Source organism: Eulemur rufifrons, chromosome 7 (genome assembly GCF_041146395.1).
Source record: "Eulemur rufifrons isolate Redbay chromosome 7, OSU_ERuf_1, whole genome shotgun sequence".
Classification (NCBI taxonomy): domain Eukaryota; kingdom Metazoa; phylum Chordata; class Mammalia; order Primates; family Lemuridae; genus Eulemur; species Eulemur rufifrons.
Genome location: NC_090989.1, coordinates 11,322,940 through 11,347,928, shown reverse-complemented (window position 1 = coordinate 11,347,928; position 24,989 = coordinate 11,322,940). Strand labels below are relative to the sequence as shown.

Genomic DNA, 24,989 nt, shown 5'->3' with positions numbered 1-24,989 from the left:
TTTGTAGTAATTTGTTGCAGCAGCAATAGAAAACTAATACAAATATACAAGAAATCATTGATGGTGATTATGTTAGGTAGATAGCAAGGGACCTCTGGCTATCCTAGAGACAAAGGCAGGTGCTTTGCCTTGGTGCTGCCTTGAACAGTTGCTCCATCTGGGGAAAAGGACAAGAGCAGGTGCCCCATCTTGGTGCTGCCCCACCTTAATCCTGCCCTCAGCAACTGCCACACCAAGAACTGAGAACAAGATTGCTGACCCAACAATTACATCTAGGAAATGGATTCAGGAGGTCTGGATCTGGGGAGGGGGCCTGGAGTAAAAGGGAACTAACTCATTTGTTCATTGTCTATTCTTTTGCATTGATTGAATTTTTTATGATATGTATGTGAATTTTCATAATAGAAGGTTTTTTTCCAAAATAAAGAATCTAATTTATCAGCTTACTTTGTTGTGCTACATAACACTTTACCAGCCAATTGATGTATCCACTGCCCTTGGGTTTTACCTCTGTGGGGCCGCTGGCAGGCAGGCCCATAAGTGTCAAATTTACAATAGGCATCTCCCAAACTCTTCAAAATACTCAAGTGTAAGAGTGGAACCCAAGGGCATGCACAGGCACTTTTCTTTCCTCTCTGCCAGCTCCCTGATAACTTGGGAGCAATTAATTCCACAAAGCTAGAGTCATGACTTCTCAGGGCCACTTCTCTTGGGTGCTGGAGAGAAGAAAGAGGAGGGCAGGCAGGCTCCTTAAGCCTCTCCTTGTTAGGCTCTGGGCACCATGAGGTATAATGGGATATAGTGAGAATTGACATCTTTTTTTTTTTTTTTTTAATTTTTTTTTTTTTGAGACAGAGTCTCGCTCTGTTGTCCGGGCTAGAGTGCCGTGGCGTCAGCCGCTAGTAGCTCACAGCAACCTCAAACTCCTGGGCTCAAGCAATCCTCCTGCCTCAGCCTCCCGAGTAGCTGAGACTACAGGCATGATCTCGCTCTTGCTCAGGCTGGTCTCGAACTCCTGAGCTCAAACAATCTGCCCGCCTCGGCCTCCCAGAGTGCTAGGATTACAGGCATGAGCCACCGCGCCCGGCCAAGAATTGACATCTTTACTGCCATTGCTCACCTGCCATGTTTTAGAATAAAAAGTTTGGTCTATGTAATTAAAAACCATTTTCTCTCAGTTATTTCTCTAAGATATGCATTTGCTTTTATCCAGCTTTTCTCCACTTTGAGCATTCTTGTTTATGTAAGGCTACTACTCAGTTTCTTATGAGTAACTGTTGCAAGAAAGACTCAGTGGTAGATGCCTGGGCATACTAACAAAGTTTGTTTCTGTTTTTTTTCCTGAAATTTTTACATAATAATTAACTTTCGCAATAGATGTAAAAGCACCTAAATTTAAATTCTTGAGCCAGGTGTGGTGGCACACATCTGTAATCTCAGGATTTACTCAGGAGGCTGAGGTGGTAGGAGGATCTCTTGAGCCCAGGAGTTTGAGTCCAGCCTGGGCAACATACTAAGACTGGATCGCTTGAGCCCAGGAGTTTGAGGTTACAGTGAGCTATGATTGTACCACTGCACTCTATCCTGGGCAACAGAGCAAGATCCTGTCTCTAACAAAATAAAACAAAACAAAAAAAGTTCTCTTATTTTTTTATGCTTCCAAAGACATTTCTTGCCTATTGAAAATTGGCAATTGACCTACCAAATTTGGGGACATTTCCTTTTCTCCTTTTTTCTTTTTTTTAAACAGCTTTTCACATACCATAAAATTCAGTCATTTAAAATATATAATTCTAGCTAGTCCAAGTGCAGTGGTGTTTACAACTAATTGATCACGACCAGTTACAGATTCCTTTGTTCCTCCTCCACTTACACTGCTTCACTTGACTAATAAAATAAAATAAAACATAAAATTCAATGGTTTTTAGTAAGTTCACAGAGTTGGGCAACTTTAGAACATCTCAACCAACTTTAGAACATTTTTAACACCCCCAAAATAAATCTCAGCTCCATTAGCAGTCACTCCCCATTTCCTACAGCCCTAGGCAACCACTAATCTACTTTCTATCTCTAATGATTTGCCTAGCCCAGACTTTTCATTCAAATGGAATCCTACAATATGTGGCCTTTGGTCACTGGCTTCTATATTTTCTTTTAAAGTCCTCTGCTAGCTGAAGGCATGATAGCAGTTTCCGTAAATTCAGGAAATCGATTGAAACTGGCAAGATTGGCTTTGAAATCAAGTCTTTTCCAAAAGAACTATGAAACACTTAAAAAAATCATAAATAATAAGAACTTCTATTTATTATTATATTAGCACAAGAGAATACATAATTGAATACTTAGTGTTAAATTATGTGGTCATTATATATCAGAAGCCATGCTGGATTCTCTACACATAATGTCTTTTTAACCCTCATAATACTGATCATTATTCCAACTTCCACATGAGAATCTGTAGGTCAGTGAAGTTTGGTGATATGCCCAGGATTGCACACACACAAAGTGGCAGAGCTGATATTCTAGCCAGAGCCCATGTGCGCCATGTGCTACAATCCAGATTATAGCTCTCATTTATCCCAGATCTACGAGATTCTCATGATGTAATCTGCCTCAGTCACCGTTCTTAGTTGCAAGTGACAGCCCCTGTTCCAGGAACAATGCTTACAACCACACTGAAGAACTGGTGAGAAAACCACCACTACTGTGGCCACCACACTCTTAAAGCCAGGAACCTGGCTGCCACCGCCACGAGCACTGATGCTGCTTCTCTGCCAGGAGCTCCGCCTGGCAGCCACCACCTTCCTGCGCCAGCGAAGTAGAACCTCCACAAAGAGCCTATGTATTGCTTCCCTTGCCTCTTACTGAACCCATGTCTCCGAAGAATAAGTCTCATTGGCACAGCCTAGGTCACATGCCCATTTCTGAGCATATGTAAGAAAATGAGAGCTTTTCTTTCCTGCCAAGACCAACCTCAAAGGTCTGGCTTCCTGTGCAAGGAACCACACCTTCCCCTGATGAATGATGCCTGCCACCGTCAGCATGGGCCATTTGAAAGATTACAGGCAGCCAAAAGCACTGCAGCTGTCCACGACATCATTTAAGCAGAGCTCACTCAGAATCCTGGGACTCAACTGAGCAAACTGTGGTGTAAACTGTGGCTGAACAGAAGGGTTGAGAGGATGAGGCCACAGAATGAGGCTTAGCCACGGGGGATGTATAGACCCAGCTATAAATAAATGCCAAAGCAGAGTCACCACCAGACCAAGTGCTCCTTGCTAGAAGGTCCTCAAGGGCACAGATGTTCTCTTTATGTTTGTACACCAGGTGGGCCCCCTCCCCACAACTCTGAGTAGGTCTCTCTGGTAACAATGTTAAGCTTACTGGGGTGTATTCGGATGTATCTGTCCTGCTGAGACCTTCGGGTAGGGTCTGTCTCTTCTCTTAGGGGGTTTTGGGGACAGTGGCATACACATCAACCATCTGGGGAAGATGTGGGTCTTGACAGGAGAGCAAATCCTTGGGCCTTACTTTCCAGGGTCTAGATTTGGGGAAGTGGAGGCATGCTCAGGATGCTTGGGGAGCTCCCCTCCAGGGTGGGAGAATGGGTGGGCTCTGCCACTCCACAGCAAGCTAGGAACTGGGCTGAGAGGCTAACTGGAGAGGGCCACAGGCAAGGTTGTCCCATCCTAGGGACTGTCTTCCCTTCCCTATGCCAACCCTGAGCCTTGAGGAACATGGTATTTGGAGGCTCCAATCTGGTCTCAGCCAGGCAAGGGGTATTATGGAATTTGTGGGTCTGCCCTTAGGCCAGAGAGGTACAGGGGGCCCAGTGTCCCCTGCCTGAAGCCAGGGTGGTGGTGGCAGCGGTAACACCAAGCAACATGAATATCTGGGGGTGCTACCTCTGAGGCTGAGGAGTCCATTTGCTCTCCCTCAGTTATAGATTCTGAGAATGCAGACGGTGGAGTGGTGGATTCCCTTTCAGGACTGCAATAAATGTAAGTCGAATGAACAAAAAGTAATGGCAATACTTCTAGGAAGAGGCAAATCAGCATGAGTAGTCCCTGGGAGGTTGGAATGCCCCAAAAGGTGGCTGAGGCCCAGTGACGGGGACCCAGACAGTTGGTAGCAGGGAAGTACATCAGGAAGGAATAGGCCCAAGCACAGAGACAAGGTTAAGGGGACCCCATGCCTGAGAGGGGTTCCCCCAAGAGCAGAGCTATGTCCTGGGGACACAATGATCCAAAAAATGGATAGTAATGCAATTGTTCTCTCAAGGGACTCAAACTTCAGTCCTGAGGTGCCAGTTAAGCTACTAAGACCAAGATGCAGACATATAGAAGGGCAAGAACCAATTCACAAAGCAGGGAAACAAGGCACAGTGATTTGAGGCTCTCTCCACCAGGTGTTGGGCCAGAGCCCTGGTCCTAGAGTTTGAGGAATGGGGTGTAGAGACAGGAGCCATGAAAAGCCCGGGAACTGGGCAGAGTTTGGTATGTGCCTATTAGTGAGTTCAGAAATCTCAATAAATTACCACTACACTTGAAAAGCTGACAAAAGGTGAACACTAACATTAGAAGGTCAACAATCTGCTGCATCATGAGAGAGAGTAAGTGTCAAATTCCAATTCAACAAACTCTGATAAACTGTCCAAAATCCTCTTTCTGGCCTGGAATTTGGTTAAATAAACGAATCTGTTTTTATATAAGTGAATTTGTCCTCTTGACTAGAAGGATCTATGTCACAGTCAGCTTTGGTATTATCAATCAAAAAGATTTTAAAAACCGGCCATGTGAGGTGACTCATGCCCGTAATTCTAGCAGTCTGGGAGGCCGAGGTGGGAGGATTACTTGAGCTCAGGAGTTCGAGATCATCCCGAGGCAAGAGTGAGACCCCTGTCTCTACAAAAAATAGAAAAAGAAAAATTAGCTGGTCATAGTGGTGCACGCCTGTAGTCCCAGCTACTCAGGAGGCTGAGGCAGGAGAATCACTTGAGGGTAGGAGTTTGAGGTTGCTGTGAGCTATCATGATGCCACTGCACTCTAGCCTGGGCAACAGAGTGAGATTCTGTGTCCAAAAAAAAAAGATTTAAAAAACCCATTTATGGCCGGGCATGGTGGCTGACGCCTGTAATCCTAGCACTCTGGGAGGCCGAGGCGGGTGGATTGTTTGAGCTCAGTAGTTTGAGACCAGCCTGAGCAAAAGCAAGACCCCATCTCTACTAAAAATAGAAAGAAATGATTTGGACAACTAAAAATATATAGAAAAAAATTAGCCGGGCATGGTGGTGCATGCCTGTAGTCCCACCTACTCGGGAGGCTGAGGCAGGAGGATTGCTTGAGCCCAGGAGTTTGAGGTTGCTGTGAGCTAGGGTGACACCACGGCACTCTAGCCTGGGCAACACAGTGAGACTCTGTCTCAAAAAAACAAAACAAAACAAAACAAAAAAATAAATAAATAAATAAACCCATTTATTTAGGTGGTCAGCCAAAAATATGATTATTACTATTACAAGAATGGAACACTGAATCATTAAAATAACTTTATTAATATAGACAACACTTACAAACATAAAGTGCACTGTGCTAAAATTAAGAATTTTATAGTTTTCTGATAATCTTACCTTCTCATTGATCAATATTGAAAATGGTCCATTTGTCTATGTTGCTGCAATGCAATTAGGCCTTTTACATCTCATTCCCATTTTTAACAAGATTCACAGAATTACAGCTTTCTTTCTGTTTTGGGAACTATGTTTTATTATTAAGCTATATTTCATACAGTTGACTTTTTTTTAGAGTAATACTATCATTGTAGAAGCCAAATGATAACTCATTCAATAAAATGATCACATATTATGCCATTTAAAGCCCTAGCATGTAGGAGCAGAAAAGCCCAAAATTTCCTTTTGAAGGTGTAGTTTTATTTTTTTTAACTATCACGCACTTTACAAAATAACTTGATCTTCCAAGCTGAGAGTGGTGAGTGCCATGCTTCTGAACCACATCCATAATACAGCACTCTGGGTTAAAAAGGAAACACATCGGCTCTTTTGACCACATTCCACATCCTTCTAGTTACCTAATTCTATGGTCGGAACAATTATCCAAACTTAAACAAGTCAGACTTTCTTGTTTTTTTTTTTTTGAGACAGAGTCTCTGTTGCCCGGGGTTAGAGTGCCAAGGTGTCAGCCTAGCTCACAGCAACCTCAAACTCCCAGGCTCCCAGGCTCAAGCGATCCTCCTGCCTCAGCCTCCCTGCCTCAGCCTCCTGAGTAGCTGGGACCACAGGTATGCACACCACCAAGCCCGGCTAATTTTTTCTATTTTAGTTGCCCAGCTAATTACTTTCTATTTTTAGTAGAGACAGAGTCTTGTTCTTGCTGAGGCTGGTCTCAAACTCCTGACCTCAAGCGATCCCCTTGCCATAGCCTCTCTCAATGCTAGGATTATAGGCATGAGCCACCACACCCGGCCAAGTCAGACTCTCTGAAAAGTGGATGGGACACAATAATCTCATGGATGTCAATCTCATCATTTGCCAAAGATGCAGATATACAAAATTCAGACATCTTGTCTTTGTCTATTAAAGGGTCCCTAAGTTAGGATTTTCATATCACTGAAAAGTATCTGAGGAGTCTGACTGAAGACAGAGAGGCTTAAGGTAGATTTATGGAAACCTAACATTTCAATCTCTGATTAGAGATGGAGCTAAAAGTGAAATCTTACATTGCCATTGAGCCCAAGGATTTTTATCACCTCTGAAAATCAGAAAATACACTCAAACTTTTTTAAAGTGGACAATGGAGTCTATTTCTAGAATTGATACATCAACTAGCTTGACTGATTAATTTTTGTAGCCAATAAATCAAGAAGTTAGATAGGAAAAAGTACAGTCTAAATGTTTGGTGTTTTTTGTATTCAGTACCCACAGAGAAGGCCCTTGTAAAAAGAGTGCAGTAACTTCAGTAGGCTAATTTCCTATTCTTAACATTTCCACCCATATAGAGGGTACCCCAAAAATCTTAAGAACACTTTTGCGATTTAATAAGCTCAGGAGTTTAAATGTAGCCAACTTGCAAAAAACATACATCATTTGGAGGTTTACCTGGTTAAATTTCATTACACTTCTTCAGTTTTGAGATTTTTTGATAATACTTTTTTTTAATAATTTTCTTAGAGACAGGGTCTTGCTCTTTCACCCAGGGTGGAGGGCAGGGGTGCAATCATAGCTCACTGTAACCTTGAATTCCTGGTTTCAAACAATCCTCCCCACTCAGCCTCTGGAGCAGTGAGGACTACAGGCATGCGTTACCATGCCCAGCTATTTTTTTTTTTTTTGGTAGAGATGAGTGTCTCACTCTGTTGCCCAGGCTAGTTTGAACTCCTGGCCTCAAGCGGTCCTCCCACCTAGGCCTCCCAAAGTGCTGGGATTACAGGAATGAGCCACCCTGCCTGGCCCTAATAAAACATTTTTAAGTTTTGTTGTTGTTAAGTACCTGTGTCTGAAAATGGCAAACAGTAAGTGCTTTTAAGTTATTAGAACTGAAAGCTTCCTTAAGACTTTTGGAATACCCTGTATGATTCCCAAGTCTGAGACCCAGTCCTAGCTCATTTCACTTGATAACTGACATTTAAACTCTGAGATGGATTAAACTGTTTTCTTCAAAAGCAAGTTCTCTTTTTTTCTTGCTATGTCCTCAGAGCAAACCTGATAGATTTCTCACACACATCACTGGGATGTGATTAGTTTTGTGAAAAACAAAGGCACACAGTTCTTAAATTCTCAGCCTCTCAGTGGTACTGAAAATGACTTGGGGCAGTACTGTGATCGTGAACATCAAAATGATCATATTTTAATAAATTTCCACAGATGTATCCAGTTAAAAAAACCTGTCTTGACCCCAGGTGTTTTCTCTCCTCCTTCATCAGTGTTATTTGGTTTTTTATCTGAGACTTCTTTTGTTTTTATAAGAGTCTCATATATTTTCTGGGCTCTGATAATTTCTTTCTGCGCATCAAAATGGACTTTTTGCCTGGTCAGGATGGGGACAATTAAATTAAAATCATTAATTCGCTTGTTTAGTTTTCTGATGTTTTCTTGAAACTGCTCACAAACTTGGGCCCACTGTTTCTGTTCCATTGGTGTCATTGGATTCCCAAGTTTTTTCCTAGACACTAAAATTGCCTCTCGGAGTTGCTCAATAGTATCCTTTATTTCCTTTTGCATGAGGATCCATTCTGGCTGGTAGCCATTATCTATCAATATTCTGTTCAGGTTGTGAGTCATAGGATCAATGTAGGAACAGCCAGAAAACTTTTTTAGAGGTTTTCCTTTCCCACTGAGATTGTCAAAGTCTCCTTTTGCCATTGACTCTTGAATGAGGTCCTCCACTAAACGCTCTATAGCTTGAGTTATCTTTTGTTCTTTGCTCTGTCTTACATCTTTAACAGTTACACTATCAGCGAAATAATGGCTGTGTAGTTTCTGTTTTTGATATTCCATCACTTGTTCAGTTGCACGGTCTGCCCTAAATTGCCTATATTGCTTCTCTCGTTGACTTGGAGTACCAAAACCAATACCTTCAAAACTTAAATAATGCCGGTGTTGAGGTGTTTTATATTTGAATTTTTCTTCTTCTTCTTCTGCTTCTTCAACTTTATTCTGTCTGGCATTTGTTTGTTCTATCACGTGGGAAAGCACCCTTCTATAAGCTTCTTCGATCCTTATAAATGTTGCAGAATCAGCGGTGTTAGAGCCACTGTCTGGATGGTATTGCTTGGCAAGCTTACGAAAAGATTCTCTGACATCGTCTGCAGAGCATCCTTCATCCAGACTCAGCAGCCTATAATATTCTCTGATATTCTTTTTGGATTTATGGGTTGACATCATTCTATTTCTAATGACACCGAGATATGGAAGCATTTTCATTCGACTGGGAATCACTGAAGCATTTATCAGATGAGATCTTAAGATTTGAGGCATCATGATGTATATTGTGTTCATTATTGTACCCAGAGTTCTTCCTAGCAAAGATCTATAAAACAACAAATAAAGGTTGAACAAAGTTGTGCTATCAGTTAATTTCTAAATTTCAGCAATAAGGAAGATGACAGGGTATCTTTCTACAAGTACATGGGGCAGTACTAATACTGCCATCAAAATTCTTGTAGGTGTATTTCACTGATGTTAGCAAAGAAATGGAAGTTGATGAAGCTTAGCATTAACATATTGTGATATGATCTGGATACTACTAACCACAGAATTTTACAGGTGGAAAGTTCTTAGAGATCATCTAATCCAATCTTCTCATTTTACAAGAAAACATGGGTCCAGAAGGTTAAGCAACTTAACTAAGTCACATAACAAGGTGCAAGCAAAATGATTAGGGTTGGGGCATAATGATAAGGACTTTTCTTTAATTGTCCGTATCCCCTGAAGATTATAAATTTCGTCAGCATAACTATTTCTTCAATTGCTGTATTGTAGTTTTCACCTTCTCAAGGAGTCTTCTCATAAGAAGACTTAAGCACATGAAACGGCGAATATTACAAAGTATATGCCCAAGCTGATACTGGATTGAATAGAATCAAGTGTCCAAAAGACTTTAAGTAGCCAGGCACTGGTGAGCTCACACCTGTAATCCCAGCACTTTGGGAGACCAAGGTGGAAGGATCGCTTGAGCCCAGGAGTTTGAGGTTGCAGTGAGCTATGATGACCCACTGCACTCTAGCCCTGGCAACAGAACGAGACCCTGTCTCAAAAATAAAAAAATAAATAAGAAGAAAAGAAGGAAGAAGAAAGACTTTAATCTCCATAGCTCGTCGGGAAGGAGCTATTTGCTAGGTGCTGGGAAAACCAAGATGAATGGTGAGCCCTTCCATTCATCTAGTAGAGGAAAAACACGTGTACACAGACAATGGCAGTGAAATACTGGAAGTGGGATTTTTATATGTAAACCCTAAAACGGAGCTCCTGGGATCCCTGCCCCTTTTCCGGATAATTGGGGTCAACGGCTTTTAGAACCGGCTGGGATGGTGGTGGTGATGCCAGCGGCGTCCCCTGGGAGGGAGGTCAGTCCCAACCTGGCACACGCCCCGCCCCCTACTCACCATAACAGACGCGAGGAAGGTGACCGCGGGCGCCCGCCCCCATGCTGCGCGTCTGCGCCGTGAGCGCGCGCAGCCCTCCGCTCCCCAGCGCCTCCGCCGCGGCTGGCGCCCGGTGTCCCCGCCGGACTAGACCATCCGCAGCTTTTCGCTGAGGGGAACCCGGAGGGTGCGGAGCGCAGAATCGTACCTGACTGGGTCAGGCGGCCTGCCTCACCAGGGCAACTGAGAATCTCTCTTGGAACGAACTTTACCCAGGAGGACGAAGGCAGGACAGCTCGGAGGCTCAGTCCCGCCCGGGGCGACCAGCTCCGCCTCCGCCCCCGCCCCGAGCGGAGGTGGTTCGGCCGAGTGGGATTGTGGGAGTGGAGTCTGCGGGGGAGGTGCGCTGTGCGCCTGCGCCTCCGGGGAGGGGCGCAGGGCCTGGAGGTTGCAAGAAAAAGGTTAAAAGAAAGAAAAGGCAGAGGCTTGGGAATTTTCAGACCCGGATTGAAAGTCTTGTTTTTTCCGCTTGCTGTGGACCTTAGGCAAGATACTTGTCTGTGTCTGTCTGTGAAATGAGGGTACCAGGAAATAGTAAACTTGTATTTAGCACATAATATTTGCCAGGCACTGCGCTAAGTACTTTATGTGTATTTTAATCTTTACAACAGTCCTATAAGTGTTATTATTGTCCCCATTTTACATCTGATGAGATAATTGCATCAAACTCATTGGTGTGTGTGTGTGTGTGTGTGTGAATTGGACAATGTATAAAAACCACTTGGAGGCCGGGCGCGGTGGCTCACGCCTGTAATCCTAGCACTCTGGGAGGCCGAGGCGGGTGGATCGTTCGAGCTCAGGAGTTCAAGACCAGCCTGAGCAAGAGTGAGACCTCGTCTCTACTAAAAATAGAAAGAAATTATATGGACAACTAAAACTATATAGAAAAAATTAGCTGGGCATGGTGGCACATGCCTGTAGTCCCAGCTACTCGGGAGGCTGAGGCAGAAGGATCACTTGAGCCCAGGAGTTTGAGGTTGCTGTGAGCTAGGCTGATGCCACGGCACTCTAGCCCAGGCAACAAAGGGAGACTCTGTCTCAAAAACAAACAAACAAAAAAAACCACTTGGCACAGTGCCCGGCACTTATGCAATATTTTTTTGTTATGACTGTGTCTCCTAAAAGGAAACAGAAATAGATAGGTACTAACTTTTCTAAGCTTCTGAGTTACAAACAATATAATCGTTTATTGCCTTCTATGTGGTGCACAAAAAAAGGTACAGTATAAATTCTGATTCAGAGGGCTTTAGTTATAAGCAGGCAATTAACATAAAATAACTCCTGTGCAAAAGAAAATAGGGTTTCTATAAATGTTAACTCTTCTAGTCAACATCTTAAACAGCATAAAAGAAAAAACACAGTTTAAAAATAACAAAACACTTGTGTAGCGCTTGGCATTTTACAAAGTGCTCATCACAAATCTCATTTTGATGTCTGCATCTTACTAATAATTATATTTTAGTCTTGTAGTTAGTGGCTTGGTTAGGTTGGCAAATAGTGAATCAAGGGTTAGAACTCTTAGATCACCTTCTTTTTTCAGAGTATCAATTTTATAGTATGATATTGTGTACATGTAGAAAGAGAATTGAAGTTGGCTGAGTTATTCCTAAGGAACACTTTCAACTACAAAGTATAAACTAGCTAACACTGACTTGGATTATTTTTCTCATGTACGGGAAACGTGGAGGTGAGCAGTTGCTGGTATTGGTTCAGCTGCCAAGAGTTGACACATTGGCCTTACCATTCTTTGTCTTTCTCCATATATGTCCTTTTATTTTGAAAAACTTAAAAGTTGATTGCATATATGTCCCTTTACCCCAAAAAACTTTCGTATTTATTTCTTCAAAACAAGGACATTCTCTTACATCACCTCAGTACTGTTATCAAATCCAGCAAGTTTTACAATATTATCTAATCTACAGTGTTCCGATTTCACTAATTGACCTAATGATGTCCTTCAGAGCAACACATAAACTCTTTTTTTTTTTTCCTGAGGTAGAGCCTCCCTCTATTGCCTGGGCTAGAGTGCCATGGCGCCAGCCTAGCTCACAGCAGCTTCAAACTCCTGGGCTCCAGCAATCCTCCTGTCTGAGCCTACCAAGTAGCTGGGACTACAGGCACACACCACCATGCCCTGCTAATTTTTAATAGAGACGGGGTCTCCCTCTTGCTCAGGCTGGTCTCAAATTCCTGAGCTCAAGCAATCCTCCTGCCTTGGCCTTCCTGAGTGCTAGGATTACAGGCCTGACCCACCGCACCTGGCCCAACTCATAAACTCTTAATCATCACATCAAATGAGTGATAAACCAAAGCATTCTTGTACAGTTTAGTTATGGACAGGAACAGTATATCATTTTAAAATATGGTTCTTTTTTTCCTTTTAAAAAGGTTGCTACGGCCAGGCACGGTGGCTCACACCTGTAATCCTAGCTTTCTGGGAGGCTGAGGCAGGAGGATAGCTAAAGCTAAGGGGTTTGACACCAGCCTGAGCACAGTGAAACCCCGTCTCTACCGAATAAAAAAAAGAAAAAGATTGCTATACACTTGCAGTCACCTGCCCTAGTGGTTATATTAAGATGTTGTCAAAAGATCAAATTTAGAGTCAGAATCAAACACTCAGGTTTACTAGCATTTTTGATATTATGATGTTACTTTGCTTAAACTCCGTAGATTCTTTTAAAAACATGTTCAGATTTCGGCCAGGCGCGGTGGCTCACGCCTGTAATCCTAGCACTCTGGGAGGCCAAGGCGGGTGGATCGCTCGAGGTCAGGAGTTCGAGACCAGCCTGAGCAAGAGTGAGACCCCGTCTCTACTAAAAATAGAAAGAAATTATATGGACAACTAAAATATATATATACAAAAAATTAGCCGGGCATGGTGGTGCATGCCTGTAGTCCCAGCTACTCGGGAGGCTGAGGCAGGAGGATCGCTTGAGCCCAGGAGTTTGAGGTTGCTGTGAGCTAGGCTGAAGCCACGGCACTCACTCTAGCCCGGGCAACAGAGTGAGACTCTGTCTCAAAAAAAAAAAAAAAACATGTTCAGATTTCAATATAACATTGTTAACCATTTTAAGGTTATGTCATGATTAAAATCAACATACTTGGGCTGGGTGTGGTGGCTCACACCTGTAATCCTAGCACTCTGGGAGGCCAAGGCAGGAGGATCCATTGAGATCAGTTCAAGACCAGCCTGAGCAAAAGCAAGACCCTGTCTCTACAAAACAGAAAAAGTTAGCAGGGCGTGGTGGCTGGTGCCTGTAGTCCCAGCTAGCTATTTAGGAGGCTGAGGCAGGAAGATTGCTTGAGCCCAGGAGTTTGAGGTAGTGAGCTATGATAATGCCGCTGCATTCTACCCATGGCCATGGAGTGAGACTGTTTCAACACAAAACAAAACAAAAGAAAAACAAACAACAACAAAAAAATGACAACATGCTTGAATCTCTATCATTTCTTACAAAGCTGGTAATTATTACCTCTAGTTTATCAGTAATCTCACACACACAAAAGGACTGGTTGCAAATGAAAATATGTTGGATTAAATGTATGTGAAATTTCCTAATTGAGAACATCTTTTTCATGATTCTGAGCTCTCGTACTTTGAAACAGATTTCCCCTTCAAAGGAGAGAGTAGATAGTTGGCACAGATTTAGTTAGCACACCAAAACCTAATCATTAATTGTGTTACTGAATGGGTAGAGAATAGGTGTGATTTTTTAAGGTTACTAAGAAACAGATTACTTTCTAGTTACATCAGATATTTACTGAGATACTGCAAGAAGTGTGGCTCTACAAAAGAAAACGCTTTTTTCTCTTTGTGCTTTCAGATGTCTTGTAATTTCACACTTTGACTAAAGCAAATGAGGGCTCTGTTTTAATCCATTTCTCTTTTCTCTTTTGTTTGCTGGTTTTGTAATAACTGCGGAGAATTTGACTTGTTTCCAATAAATCACAGTGCCGCAGTAACCAAAATCCACACCTCCCTGGAGATTGATTTAAGTGCACTTTACACTCTAAATAAAACTACACATTGTCCAGTGACATTTGCAGATGTTATCATCTGGAGCTATAATTCCAAGAAGCACCACAAATATGCTTTCCTCTCTGCGTACCATTTCAATTCCTTTTTTACTCTATCTGAGGAAGAATTTTACAAAGAGAATGTCAGCTTTAAAAGAAAGGTTGATTAACGTAAGTAGTATAAGAATACTCTAAAATATAAGGGGAATTGGGAAAAAGTTACTGTGGATAAGAGAAGACTCATACTCATTTGGATATTTTGCCCTTTCCCTCTTCCTAGTTGGATTAACCAGTCATTGAGCCATTCTAAGGTGGTTTAATAAGGGCCATAAATAGGATTTGTGGAACTTTGCTAATGGTAAACTGCCTTTCCCCGCCCAGGCTGTCTAATTGTCATTTCTAGCTTTGAAGTGATTTATTGTCATTTGAGCCTAAATTATCTGCATTTGACTGGTGCTGACCTATACCACTTTCTGTTTCTTGAAATTATGAATAATGTATATACAGCCCTCTAATGGCAGGCTTCTGGTAGGAAAACAAATGCTCATCAGCTGCCTGGGAATCAAGTTTTGAGTTGTTTCCAACCCATATTACATTTATCCAGCATGTTTATGGAAATCACCACTTTGCAGCACAACTACTCTTTGCTTTTCTCACCCTTCAAAATGTTTTGATAAGTTAAAAAGCCCAGGACATAGAGTGTGTGCTTTTTTTTTTTCTCATTGCTCACCAATTGTCAAATATTTAGTGACAAATCTCTAATTACATTAAACTGTCAATAACAGTATTTGCTCTAGAACCATCCAAGATGCCTTAGCAGAGAGAGTTGATTTTAAGACCAGTCTAACTCCAAGAATAGCTTTGTAATGAGAAGCAAGGGTGCTTCCATTCAAAACTCCCACCACCAAAGGGCTGCCCCTGAATAACCCTTTCACTTCAGGGCTTCTTCGGGAAGACCTGGAGCTCAGGGTGAGATGATATTGGATTTCTTAAAATCAGTAGTTGCCAGGAGTTGGGGGTAGTTATGGGCAAAGGATGAAGAGGTAGAATGCAGGGGATTTTTAGGGCAGCGAAATTATTCTGTATCCTAACTGAAACGGTGGTATAAATGATACATTATGCATTTGGCAAAACCCATAGAACTATATAACACAAGGAATGAACGCTAACGTAAACTACGGACTTTAGTTGATAATGTATGCATATTTGCTCATCAGTTATAACAAGTGTTCCATACTAGCGCAAGATGTTAAGGATGGAGGAAACTGAGGGGCGGGGGAGGGCAAAGTGGGGAGAGGGAATGAATATATGGGAACTCTCTGTACTTTCTGTTCAATTTTTCTGCAAACCTGAAACTGTTCTTTAAAACCCTTTTAGTAAAATTTTTTACATTATTTTTTAAAAAATACAAAAGAATACTCTCTGAGTACCAGGCATATACGAGGGTCTAGGAATACATAGATAAGCAAAGTCATGCAGTTTTAGCTGCCCTGGTGCAACTTACATCCTAGGAGGAAGAGCAGCTTTTTTTTTAAAGAAACAGCACTTGAGTGTGACAGCTGTTATAAGAAGCTGGATACAGACAATGAGGAAAGGTGTACAGCACATCTGACCCTTCCTCTGCCCTTTTCCCAATATGTACAGACTGGCAGAGCCAGTGATGTATGGGGTGGAGCCAGCTCACATTGGCTCTTGAGGGCCAGCTCCACATTCAGTGATAACACACTGGTAGCTTGAATTCAGTCATGGTGGGAATATTTACACTATGGAAATCAGCAAGTGGTATAGTCAGTTTTTATTCCCAGGACAGCCTGTTGTTAAATATTTACCAGCTCAGCACTTGGACACAGAGCTAATCAAGAGTTTATTTCATGTCCACCAGAGTGAGGTGCTTTGGCCCTACAGCCAGGGCAGCTTGGGTAGAGTTTAGCAAAAAGTGTGCCAGTGAGTTTATGGACAGACATGGGATCCCACCTGCAGGGTGGAGAGACTTTATCAGTCCTTGGGAAACCTGGGATTTCATTTTTAGGTAAAGCATTTTTATCTAAAGTTAAATCCATTACTTTCTTTTTCTCCTGTGTATTGGGTATACCTAATGGTACCCAGTGTGCCTGTGCCCTAGTATCTGCTACTGTGTACATTCATTATCTTTGGCTTTCAACATTTGACTGTGATGCGTCTGGGTGTGGATTGCTTTGCATTTATCCTACTTGGAGTTCATTAAGCTTCTTGGATGTGCAGATTAATGTTTTTCATAAAATTTGGGAAGTTTTGGCCCATTGTTTCTTTCTTTCCCTCTCTTTCCTTCTGGCACTCCCATTATGCATATGCTGATGCACTTAGTGGTGACCCACATTTTTCTGAGACTCTGTTCATTTTTCTTGATTCTTATTTCTCTGTGTTCCTCAGTTCCATAATCTCTATTTGATCTACCATCAAGTTCACCGATTCTTTTTTCTACCACCTCAAATCTACTGTTGAGTCCCCTGGTGAAGTTTTCATTTCAGTTTTACTTTTCAACTCCAGAATTTCTATTTGGTTCTTTTAAAATACGGTCAGGTGCTTTTCTCACCCTTCAAAATGTTTTGATAAATTAAAAAGACCAGGACATACAGTGTTTGCTTTCTTTTTCTGATTGGTCACCAATTGTCAAAGATTTAGCAACAAAACTCTAATTACATTAAAACTGTCAATAACACTGTTTGCTATAGAACTCATGACTGTAATTCCAGTACTTTGGGAAGCCAAGGCAGGAGGATCACTTGAGCCCAGGAGTTCAAGACCAGCCTGGGCAACATAGTCAGACCCCTATCTCTACAAAAAAAAATTAGCCAAACATGGTGGCCCACATGTGAAATCTCAGCTATTTGGCAGGCTTAGGCAGGAAGATCGCTTGATCCCAGGAGTTCAAGGCTGCAGTGAGCTATGATTGCACCACTGCATTCCAGCCTGGCAGAGCGAGACCTGTCTCCCAAAAAAAAATTTTTTTTTATATATATATATATATATATATATGTATGTATATATACACATATATATACGTGTATATATACGTATATATATACGTATATATATTGTGTTCAAGTCATCAGATGACAAAAGTGCTGTGAATAAGAAATCGTTTTCCGGCAGGATTCCTGAAAGCCTTCTGTGCCTGCCTCCAGCACTCCTGGTGCAGGCCTGGGCCCTTCTCTTCATTGTATAAGGTATCAGTGAAAAATGGACATTTCACTGAAGATAATTTAGAGAACACATGAGAAGATTCCATTAGGAGCCACCAGGCAGCCAGGAGCCTGTAATCCCAGCACTTTGGGAGGCTGAGGCAGGAGGATCACTTGAAGCCAGGAGTTTGAGACCAGCCTGGGCCACACAGCGAGATCTGTCTCTACAAAAAAAAAAAAAAAAATTAGCTGGGTGTGGTGGCGCATGCCTGTAGTCCCAGCTACTCTGGAGGCTGAGGCAGGAGGATCGCTTGAGCCTGGGAGTTGGAGGTTGCATGGAACTGTGCTGACACTACTGCTCTCCAGCCTGGGTGACAGAGTGAGACCCTGTCTTAAAAAATTAATTAATTAATTAATTAATTAGAGGGCATGTGGAGCATAAGAATGATTCACACAAACTTTGAGATCTTATTAATAACTGCCTCTGAAAATCTTAAAAAAAAAAAAAAAGGAAACACACTCTGGGAGGCCGAAGCGGGCGAATTGTTTAAACTCAGGAGGTCGAGACCAGCCTGAGCAAGAGTGAGACCCCCGTCTCTACTAAAAAAATAGAAAGAAATTAGCTGGATAACTAAAAATATATAGAAAAAATTAGCCAGGCATGGCGGCACATGCCTATAGTCCCAGCTACTTGGAAGGCCGAGGCAGTAGGATCGCTTGAGCCCAGGAGTTTGAGGTTGCTGTGAGCTAGGCTGACACCACGGCACTCTAGCCTGGACAACAGAGTGAGACTGTGTCTCAAAAAAAAAAAAAAAAAAAAAAAGGAAACAATCAAATTGCAGGGAGTTAGGAAAATAGATTATGAAACATTCCAGGCCGGGCGCGGTGGCTCACGCCTGTAATCCTAGCACTCTGGGAGGCCGAGGTGGGCGGATCGTTTGAGCTCAGGAGTTCGAGACCAGCCTGAGCAAGAGCGAGACCCCATCTCTACTAAAAATAGAAAGAGATTATATGGACAGCTAAAATATATATATAGAAAAAATTAGCCGGGCATGGTGGCGCATGCCTGTAGTCCCAGCTACTCGGGAGGCTGAGACAGGAGGATCACTTGAGCCCAGGAGTTTGAGGTTGCTGTGAGCTAGGCTGACGCCAGGGCACTCACTCTAGCCTGGGCAACAGAGTGAGACTCTGTCTCAAAAAAAAAAAGAAACATTCCATACTCTGTAGCCTGTGAAAAGGATGGCATGGTTCTTTAGGTACAGCCATAGAAAGGTGGCTGCTGTGTTTCGTGAGTAAATGGGTATTGCTAAAGTATCTTCAAGAAAGGATTATTCCTGAAAATGCCGCAGGAAAAAAGAAAAAAAATGTGAAGAAAAATTAAAAACTGAAGAAAGGATGAGCCAATTTGCACCACCAACGTATTTGAGAATGCAAATCCAATCTGACTGATATCCTTATAAAAGGAGGAAAGTTAGACACAGAGACACCAGGTATGTGTGAGCACAGAGGAAAGTCCACAGCAAGACAGCGGCCATCTGCCAGCCAATGAGAGGAGCCACAGGAGAAACCTAACCTCCCAACACCTTGATCTTGGACTTCCAGCCTCCAGAACCGTGAAACAATAAAGTTCTGTTGTTTAAGGCCCCCAGTGTGTGGTATTTTGTTACAACAGCCCTAGCAAACCAATACAATGGATCTCTTTGACCCGCATGCATTTCTTCAGTAGACCCCAGGAGTTTGTATTACTCCAACCCTTTCCTACCAGATGAAAAATTCTAAAAGCAAGTTGAAGCTTTTGCCCCTCCTTTCCCTCTTGCTGGATGCACCCTGTCCTGCAGGTCCAGCTTTGGGCTGCTGCCTCCTACTTTGCTCCTTTGGGACCATGCCACCACCTTGGATGTTTGCATTTCGGTGGGGCATGCTCGAGGCCCCAAAGCCTCTCCATCCAAAGGCTTGAACTTAAGGTCCTGGGAGTTCTGGCCTGTTGAAAGGTGCATGTGGGGTGGCCGTGGTTATCTTCTTGGCTTGCTCTATTTGGCCTCTAAGAGAAACCAGGAGCTCACTCCCTGCTTCTTGAAACACCCTTCTCCAAGCTTCGGTGGCATGCCTCTCTCCTGGGCCCCTACTGCCCTGCCCACTCACACTTGGTCTCACACCTGGCTGGCTCCTCCCTTCTTACCTCACTAGGGCTCTCAGATCCAGTGTCCTCCCATTATCTTCATGACCTACTGTCTCCCTTGCCAACCTGCTAAGTTCCAGTGCCTTGTCAACTTAAAAAAAAAAAAAAAAAATCACGGCTGGGCGAGGTGGTTCATGCCTATAATCCTAGCACTCTGGGAGGCCGAGGCGGGAGGATCACTCAAGGTCAGGAGTTCAAGACCAGCCTGAGCAAGAGCGAGACCCCGTCTCCACTAAAAATAGAAATAAATGATCTGGACAGCTAAAAATACATAGAAAAAAATTAGCTGAGCATGGTGGCACATGCCTGTGGTCCCAGCTACTCCGGAGGCTGAGGCAGAAGGATCGCTTGAGCCCAGGAGTTTGAGGTTGCTGTGAGCTAGGCTGACGCCACGGCACTCTAGCCATGTGACAGAATGAGACTCTGTCTCAAAAAAAAAAAAAAAAAAGGCAAAACAAAACCCCACCACATTAATGCCGGTCAGTTGTGTCTACACCCTGAAAGGTGGGGGGGAATAGTGAGCATGTCTGATCTCCCATCTGTCATGGTGAAGAACTCAGTTTTAAGGTTTCTCTGGGGTCCCCTTGGCCAAGAGAGGGTCTGTCCAGTCAGTGTGAGGCTTAGAATTTGTTTGTTTGAGACAGGGTCTCGCTCTGTTGCCCAGGCAGACCCAGGGTGCTGAGAAAGAGAAATCAATCCTTTAGGATGAAATTGGATGGGTTCCAACACTTGGCTTTCAACAAAAACCCAGTAGATTTGTCAGCTGAATATTTCATTTAAAGTGATTTTTGCTGCTAGATATTTCTTTTTGTTTGTGTTTTGCTCTGTTGTCTGGGCTAGAGTGTAGTGGCATTGTCTTCATAGCTCACTGCAACCTCAAACTCCTAGGCTCAAGCCGTGCTCCTACCTCAGCCTTCTGAGTAGCTGGCACTACAGACGTACACCAGCCATGATGCCCAGCTAATGTTTCTATTTTTGTAGAGGTGGGGTCTCGCTCTTTCTCAGGCTGGTCTTGAGCTCCTGAACTCAAGCAGTCCTCCTGCCTTGGCCTCCCACAGTGCTGAGATTATAGGTGTGAGCCACCGTGCCTGGCCTATATTTCTTAATATATAGAAATTTATCAACATCATATTCAGGTTCTTGTAATGGCTAGAAAATGGTTTCACGCCCCAAACAACTTCGTGGTCTCTCTTGAAACAAGAACTATGTCTTCTGTCTCAACCCGGGTTGAGGAGAAGGAAGCCGCCTCAGGGCTCCACTTACCTGGTGGCTTCCAAAGATAAAATGAGCACAGTGATTGGTAAGGGCTGTACCATAAGCAATGTGAGATAATTGAACAAAGGTAAAAACAGAGCACAGACACGGAGAAATTATAAAACATGTAGTAGGAGGTTAGTCCTTGGCCTGTGGTTCCTGGCCCTCCTGTGACAGGGCTGAGTCCCATCCCCCACTCCTTTGGCCCCGAGCTGATGCATTCGTCATTGATTCAAACATCAAATACTGTTGTATTAGGTTCATGGTGAGAGCCACGTACTGTGCTAGCCCTGGGGAATGGTGAACATCAGTGAGGGTAGTTGGTGAGAGATACTGGAAGATACTTCTAAGGACTGAAGATTTCTATTTTGGGGGCCCAGCCTGTTAGAATTTCCTCGCCCTTACTCTATTTTTAGTTCCTGTCCATAGTTGACCTTTTCATTCCTCATTCCAAATCCAGAGGTAAAGATGGTTTCCTTCTTATAGATTAACAAATCGAGGTTTGGGGAGGTTGTGACTTACCTAGGGACATTTGTTTGGCTTTTAAGTGGAATTCAGGACTTGAACCCCGCCCTGGGATCTCAGTGTCTTTGTATGATATACAGTATTCCAGCTGCATCCCTGTGATGATACCCTAACTTTTCCTCCTGCACTTTCCCTTCTGGGCATTTGACGACCAGTGGTGGGTGCTGGAAGATGTTAAAAAGGATTATGACCCGTGGTGGCCTATAATCCTAGCACTCTGGGAGGCCGAGGTGGGAGGATTGCCTGAGCTCAGGAGTTCAAGACCAGCCTGAGCAAGAGCGAGACCCTGTCTCTACTAAAAATAGAAAAATTAGCCGGGCATGGTGGCATGCACCTGTAGTCCCAGCTGTTCAGAAGGCTGAGGCAGGAGGGTCACTCGAGCCCGAGTGTGAGGCTGCAGTGATGCCACTGCAATCTACCCAGGCAATGGAGTGAGACTCTGTCTCTAAAAAAAAGAAAGATAATGGCAAAAACTTTCTTTTGCTGTTAACTTTGATGCCCCAAGAATACCTCCTGTAGTAGTTGTTTTTCGCATTTACCAGGACTCTTGGGATTGTAAGTGAGAGAACCTAAAGTAAAATAAATTGAAAACAAAAAATGGGAATTTACTAACTCATGTAATGTGTAAAATCCTCCAGACTCAGAATTGAAAAACAAGATTTGGCTGTTTATAAGAAATACATAGCAAGCAAGATGGAGATTTTTTTATACATCGAAGTTAAAGGCTTTCTTAATAACCAGGTCCCTCCAAGATTTTCCTTGAGTCAGCAGGAAGAAGATTCTAGCCTGGAAAATAAACCTTGGGAGGAAGCTCAGAGGGAGGGGAACATGGATCTTATCATAAATCAGCAAACTTAAGGCTATCTGAAATGCGGTACTGCTGACAAAGATTTGAGAAAGGTCAAGGTACATTGAAAGTGCCTTGGTGTCTCCAGCCTGAGTGAGAGCAAGACCTCATCTCAACAAAATAGGAAAATTAGCTGAGCATGGTGGTCCACGCCTGTATTCCCAGCTGCTTGGGAGGCTGAGGCAGGAGGATCACTTGGGCCCAGGAGTTTGAGGTTGCAGTGAGCTATGATGATACCACTGTACTCTAGTCTGGGCAACAGAGTGAGACCCTGTCGCAAAAAAAAAAAAAAAAAAAAAAAGAAAAGAAAGAAAGAAAAGAAAACGAAAAAAAGAAAGTGTCTCAGTTTCATAAGTGAACTGGGAAATGCAAACGACAACAATGTGAAAGCACTATTCACTCACAAAAACAGCTAAAATGAGGGTCGGGGGAAGACCATACTGTGTGTTGGCAAGGAGAACTCTCACGTACGGCCTGTGGGAGTGTAAGTTGGCCCAGTCCAATGACTTTGGGAAAACGTTGAGCAGCATCTACTAAAGCTGAAACTATGAATATTTGATGGCCAAGCAATTCCACTCCTAGGTATCCATGTAATAAAAAGGTGAAGATAAACTCACCAAGTACACGTGTACAAAGATGTTCACAGCAGCAGTAATAACAATGGCCCTAGACCAGAAACACCAAACTGGCATCAATAGAATGGATAAACTGGTATATTCATTCATGGAATGATGATGCCTGATCTACAGGTATGTGCAACAATATGAATCTCACCAAACTAATGTGAGCAAACAAAGCCAGACACAAAAAAGTGTATCTTGTAGGATTCCGTTTATATAAAGGTTAAAACTAGGCAAAACTAATGATCACCCTTGGGGGTGGGAACAGGGGATTAGTTATGACTAGAAAGGGGTAAGAGAGAAGTTTCTGGAATGTTGGCAATGTTTCTTTAGCTTAGTGCTCATTCTCAGGTGTGTTCATTTTGTGAAAATTGGAGCGGTGTGCTTTTGGCATGTGCATTTTTTACCATGTTACACTCAATCAAAAATTCAAAAGTATATATTCATTAAGAAAAGGTCTATTATAAATTTGAAAACAAAAAAAATTTTGAAAACAAAAAGTCACAGTATATTAAAACCATATAACCTGATCTAAAAGTGCCTAAGGAAAAAAACGTGTGGATGAGAACAGCCAAGAAAATTCTGGTGAAAAAAATAAGAGACTTGGCCGGGCGTGGTGGCTCACAGCTGTAATCCTAGCACTCTGGGAATCCGAGGTGGGAGGATCACTTGAGGTTAGGAGTTTGAGACCACCCTGAGCAAGAGTGAGATGCCCATCTCTACTAAAAACAGAAAAAAAATTAGGCAGGTGTGGTGGCATGTGCCTGTAGTCCCAGCTACTTGGAAGGCTGAGGCAGGAGGATTGCTTGAGTCCAGGAGTTTGAGGTTGCTGTGAGCAACCTGGGAGACAGAGTGAGACTCTGTCTCAAAAACAAACAAACAAACAAACAACAAACACAACAACAACAACAACAAAATAACCAAAGCAAAGAAAGAGAGAGACTAGCTGTGCCAGTTATTAAACTATTAAACTTTTTTTTTTTTTTTCCTGAGACAGGGTCTCTGTTGCCTGGGTTAGAGTGCAGTGGCATTGTCATAGCTCACTGTAACCTTAAATTCCTGGGCTCAAACGATCCTCCTGCCTTAGCCCTCCCAAACAGCTGGGACTACAGACCCTTGCCACCACACCTGGCTAATTTTTCTATTTTTTGTAGAGACAGGGTCTCGCTTGTGCTCAGTCTGCTTTCAAACTCCTGAGCTCAAGTAACCCTCCTTCCTCGGCCTCCCAAAGTGCTAGGATTCCAGGCATGAGCCACCACACTCAGCCCCAGTTATTAAATCTTATTATAATTAAATAGTACATTGTACTTGAGTAGTTTAAAAAGTATGTATGGTAGTTAAAAAAAATAGTAATTAAAAAATTGAGAAGGAAGGAACATTGAGAGACCATGAAATGTTTCTTAAAAATTGTAACATTCCCCTTTGGAAAATTTGGCTTATCATTTTGGAAATTGGATCCCTTCTGTTTGTTGTGTAACCAGCAGTGCTGTTCAACAGATACTCCCATTCCACTACATCATTCTACCTGAACACAACGTGTGATCAAGGGGCTGATCTGTTTCATTCCTGGTTACACAAATAAAACCAAGAGACATGTATAATAAAACATATATTTATTACAGTAATAAAAACTTTTTCAGAATTTAAATTACTTTTGAGTACCATTATAAACTAGTGGCTGCTCAGACTCAACGTGTGCAAATAATACTCAATTTATCATGAACTAGACAATAGGAGCCCCTTTTAAATGGACTCCTTAGTTCCTTCAGTACCATACCTGCTATGTTCAAGTGTTTTTTTGGTTTCTGGCAACCAGATATTCCACATTTTGATTCTTCCTAGCTCAGGATATGAAATCAGCTTCTTTACAGAGTGCAGGTTCCTTATAGTGAAATTACTATTAAAGAAAGGGCTGGAAAATTTATTTTTGAGGTTATAAGTTCACACTGATTTTTCCATTTACCATCGGGTACCAGCCTCTACTTTTATTGCAGTATGTGATTTCATCAACCAATAATTTTCATTTACATCTTTTAACTTTGTATAAACTTCATAGGATAGTATTAGTATATACGTAATAGTTGCTTAATTATGCTGAGTGAACGCTCCAGAACTAGAGTCCATTATTTTCATAGCACCTGGATTTCCATTTGATGGAGGTTGCTGACCAGTGAGTGGAGGAAGGGTGATCATGGCCAGCTTCCCAGGCCTGGGGGGCCCTACTTCTACCA

The 24,989-nt window shown here is 42.7% G+C and overlaps 2 protein-coding genes across 2 annotated transcripts in view; both read right to left on the bottom strand.

Moving 5' to 3' along the window:
- The window catches only part of TMEM50B (transmembrane protein 50B), a 57,405-nt gene extending 47,268 nt beyond the window's left edge, over positions 1-10,137 (bottom strand). The window contains exon 1 of the mRNA XM_069474990.1: positions 10,117-10,137. The gene's annotated coding sequence lies outside the window, so the exon portion shown is untranslated. The remainder of the gene's footprint in view (positions 1-10,116) is intronic.
- DNAJC28 (DnaJ heat shock protein family (Hsp40) member C28) lies at positions 7,770-10,181 on the bottom strand. The gene is made up of 2 exons (XM_069474985.1): positions 10,117-10,181; positions 7,770-9,041 (listed from the first exon to the last, which is right to left on the bottom strand). Exon 2 carries the CDS (start codon positions 9,008-9,010, stop codon positions 7,853-7,855), a length of 1,158 nt encoding a protein of 385 aa, XP_069331086.1. The 5' UTR covers positions 9,011-9,041; positions 10,117-10,181; the 3' UTR covers positions 7,770-7,852.
- Positions 10,182-24,989: the final 14,808 nt, after the last annotated feature.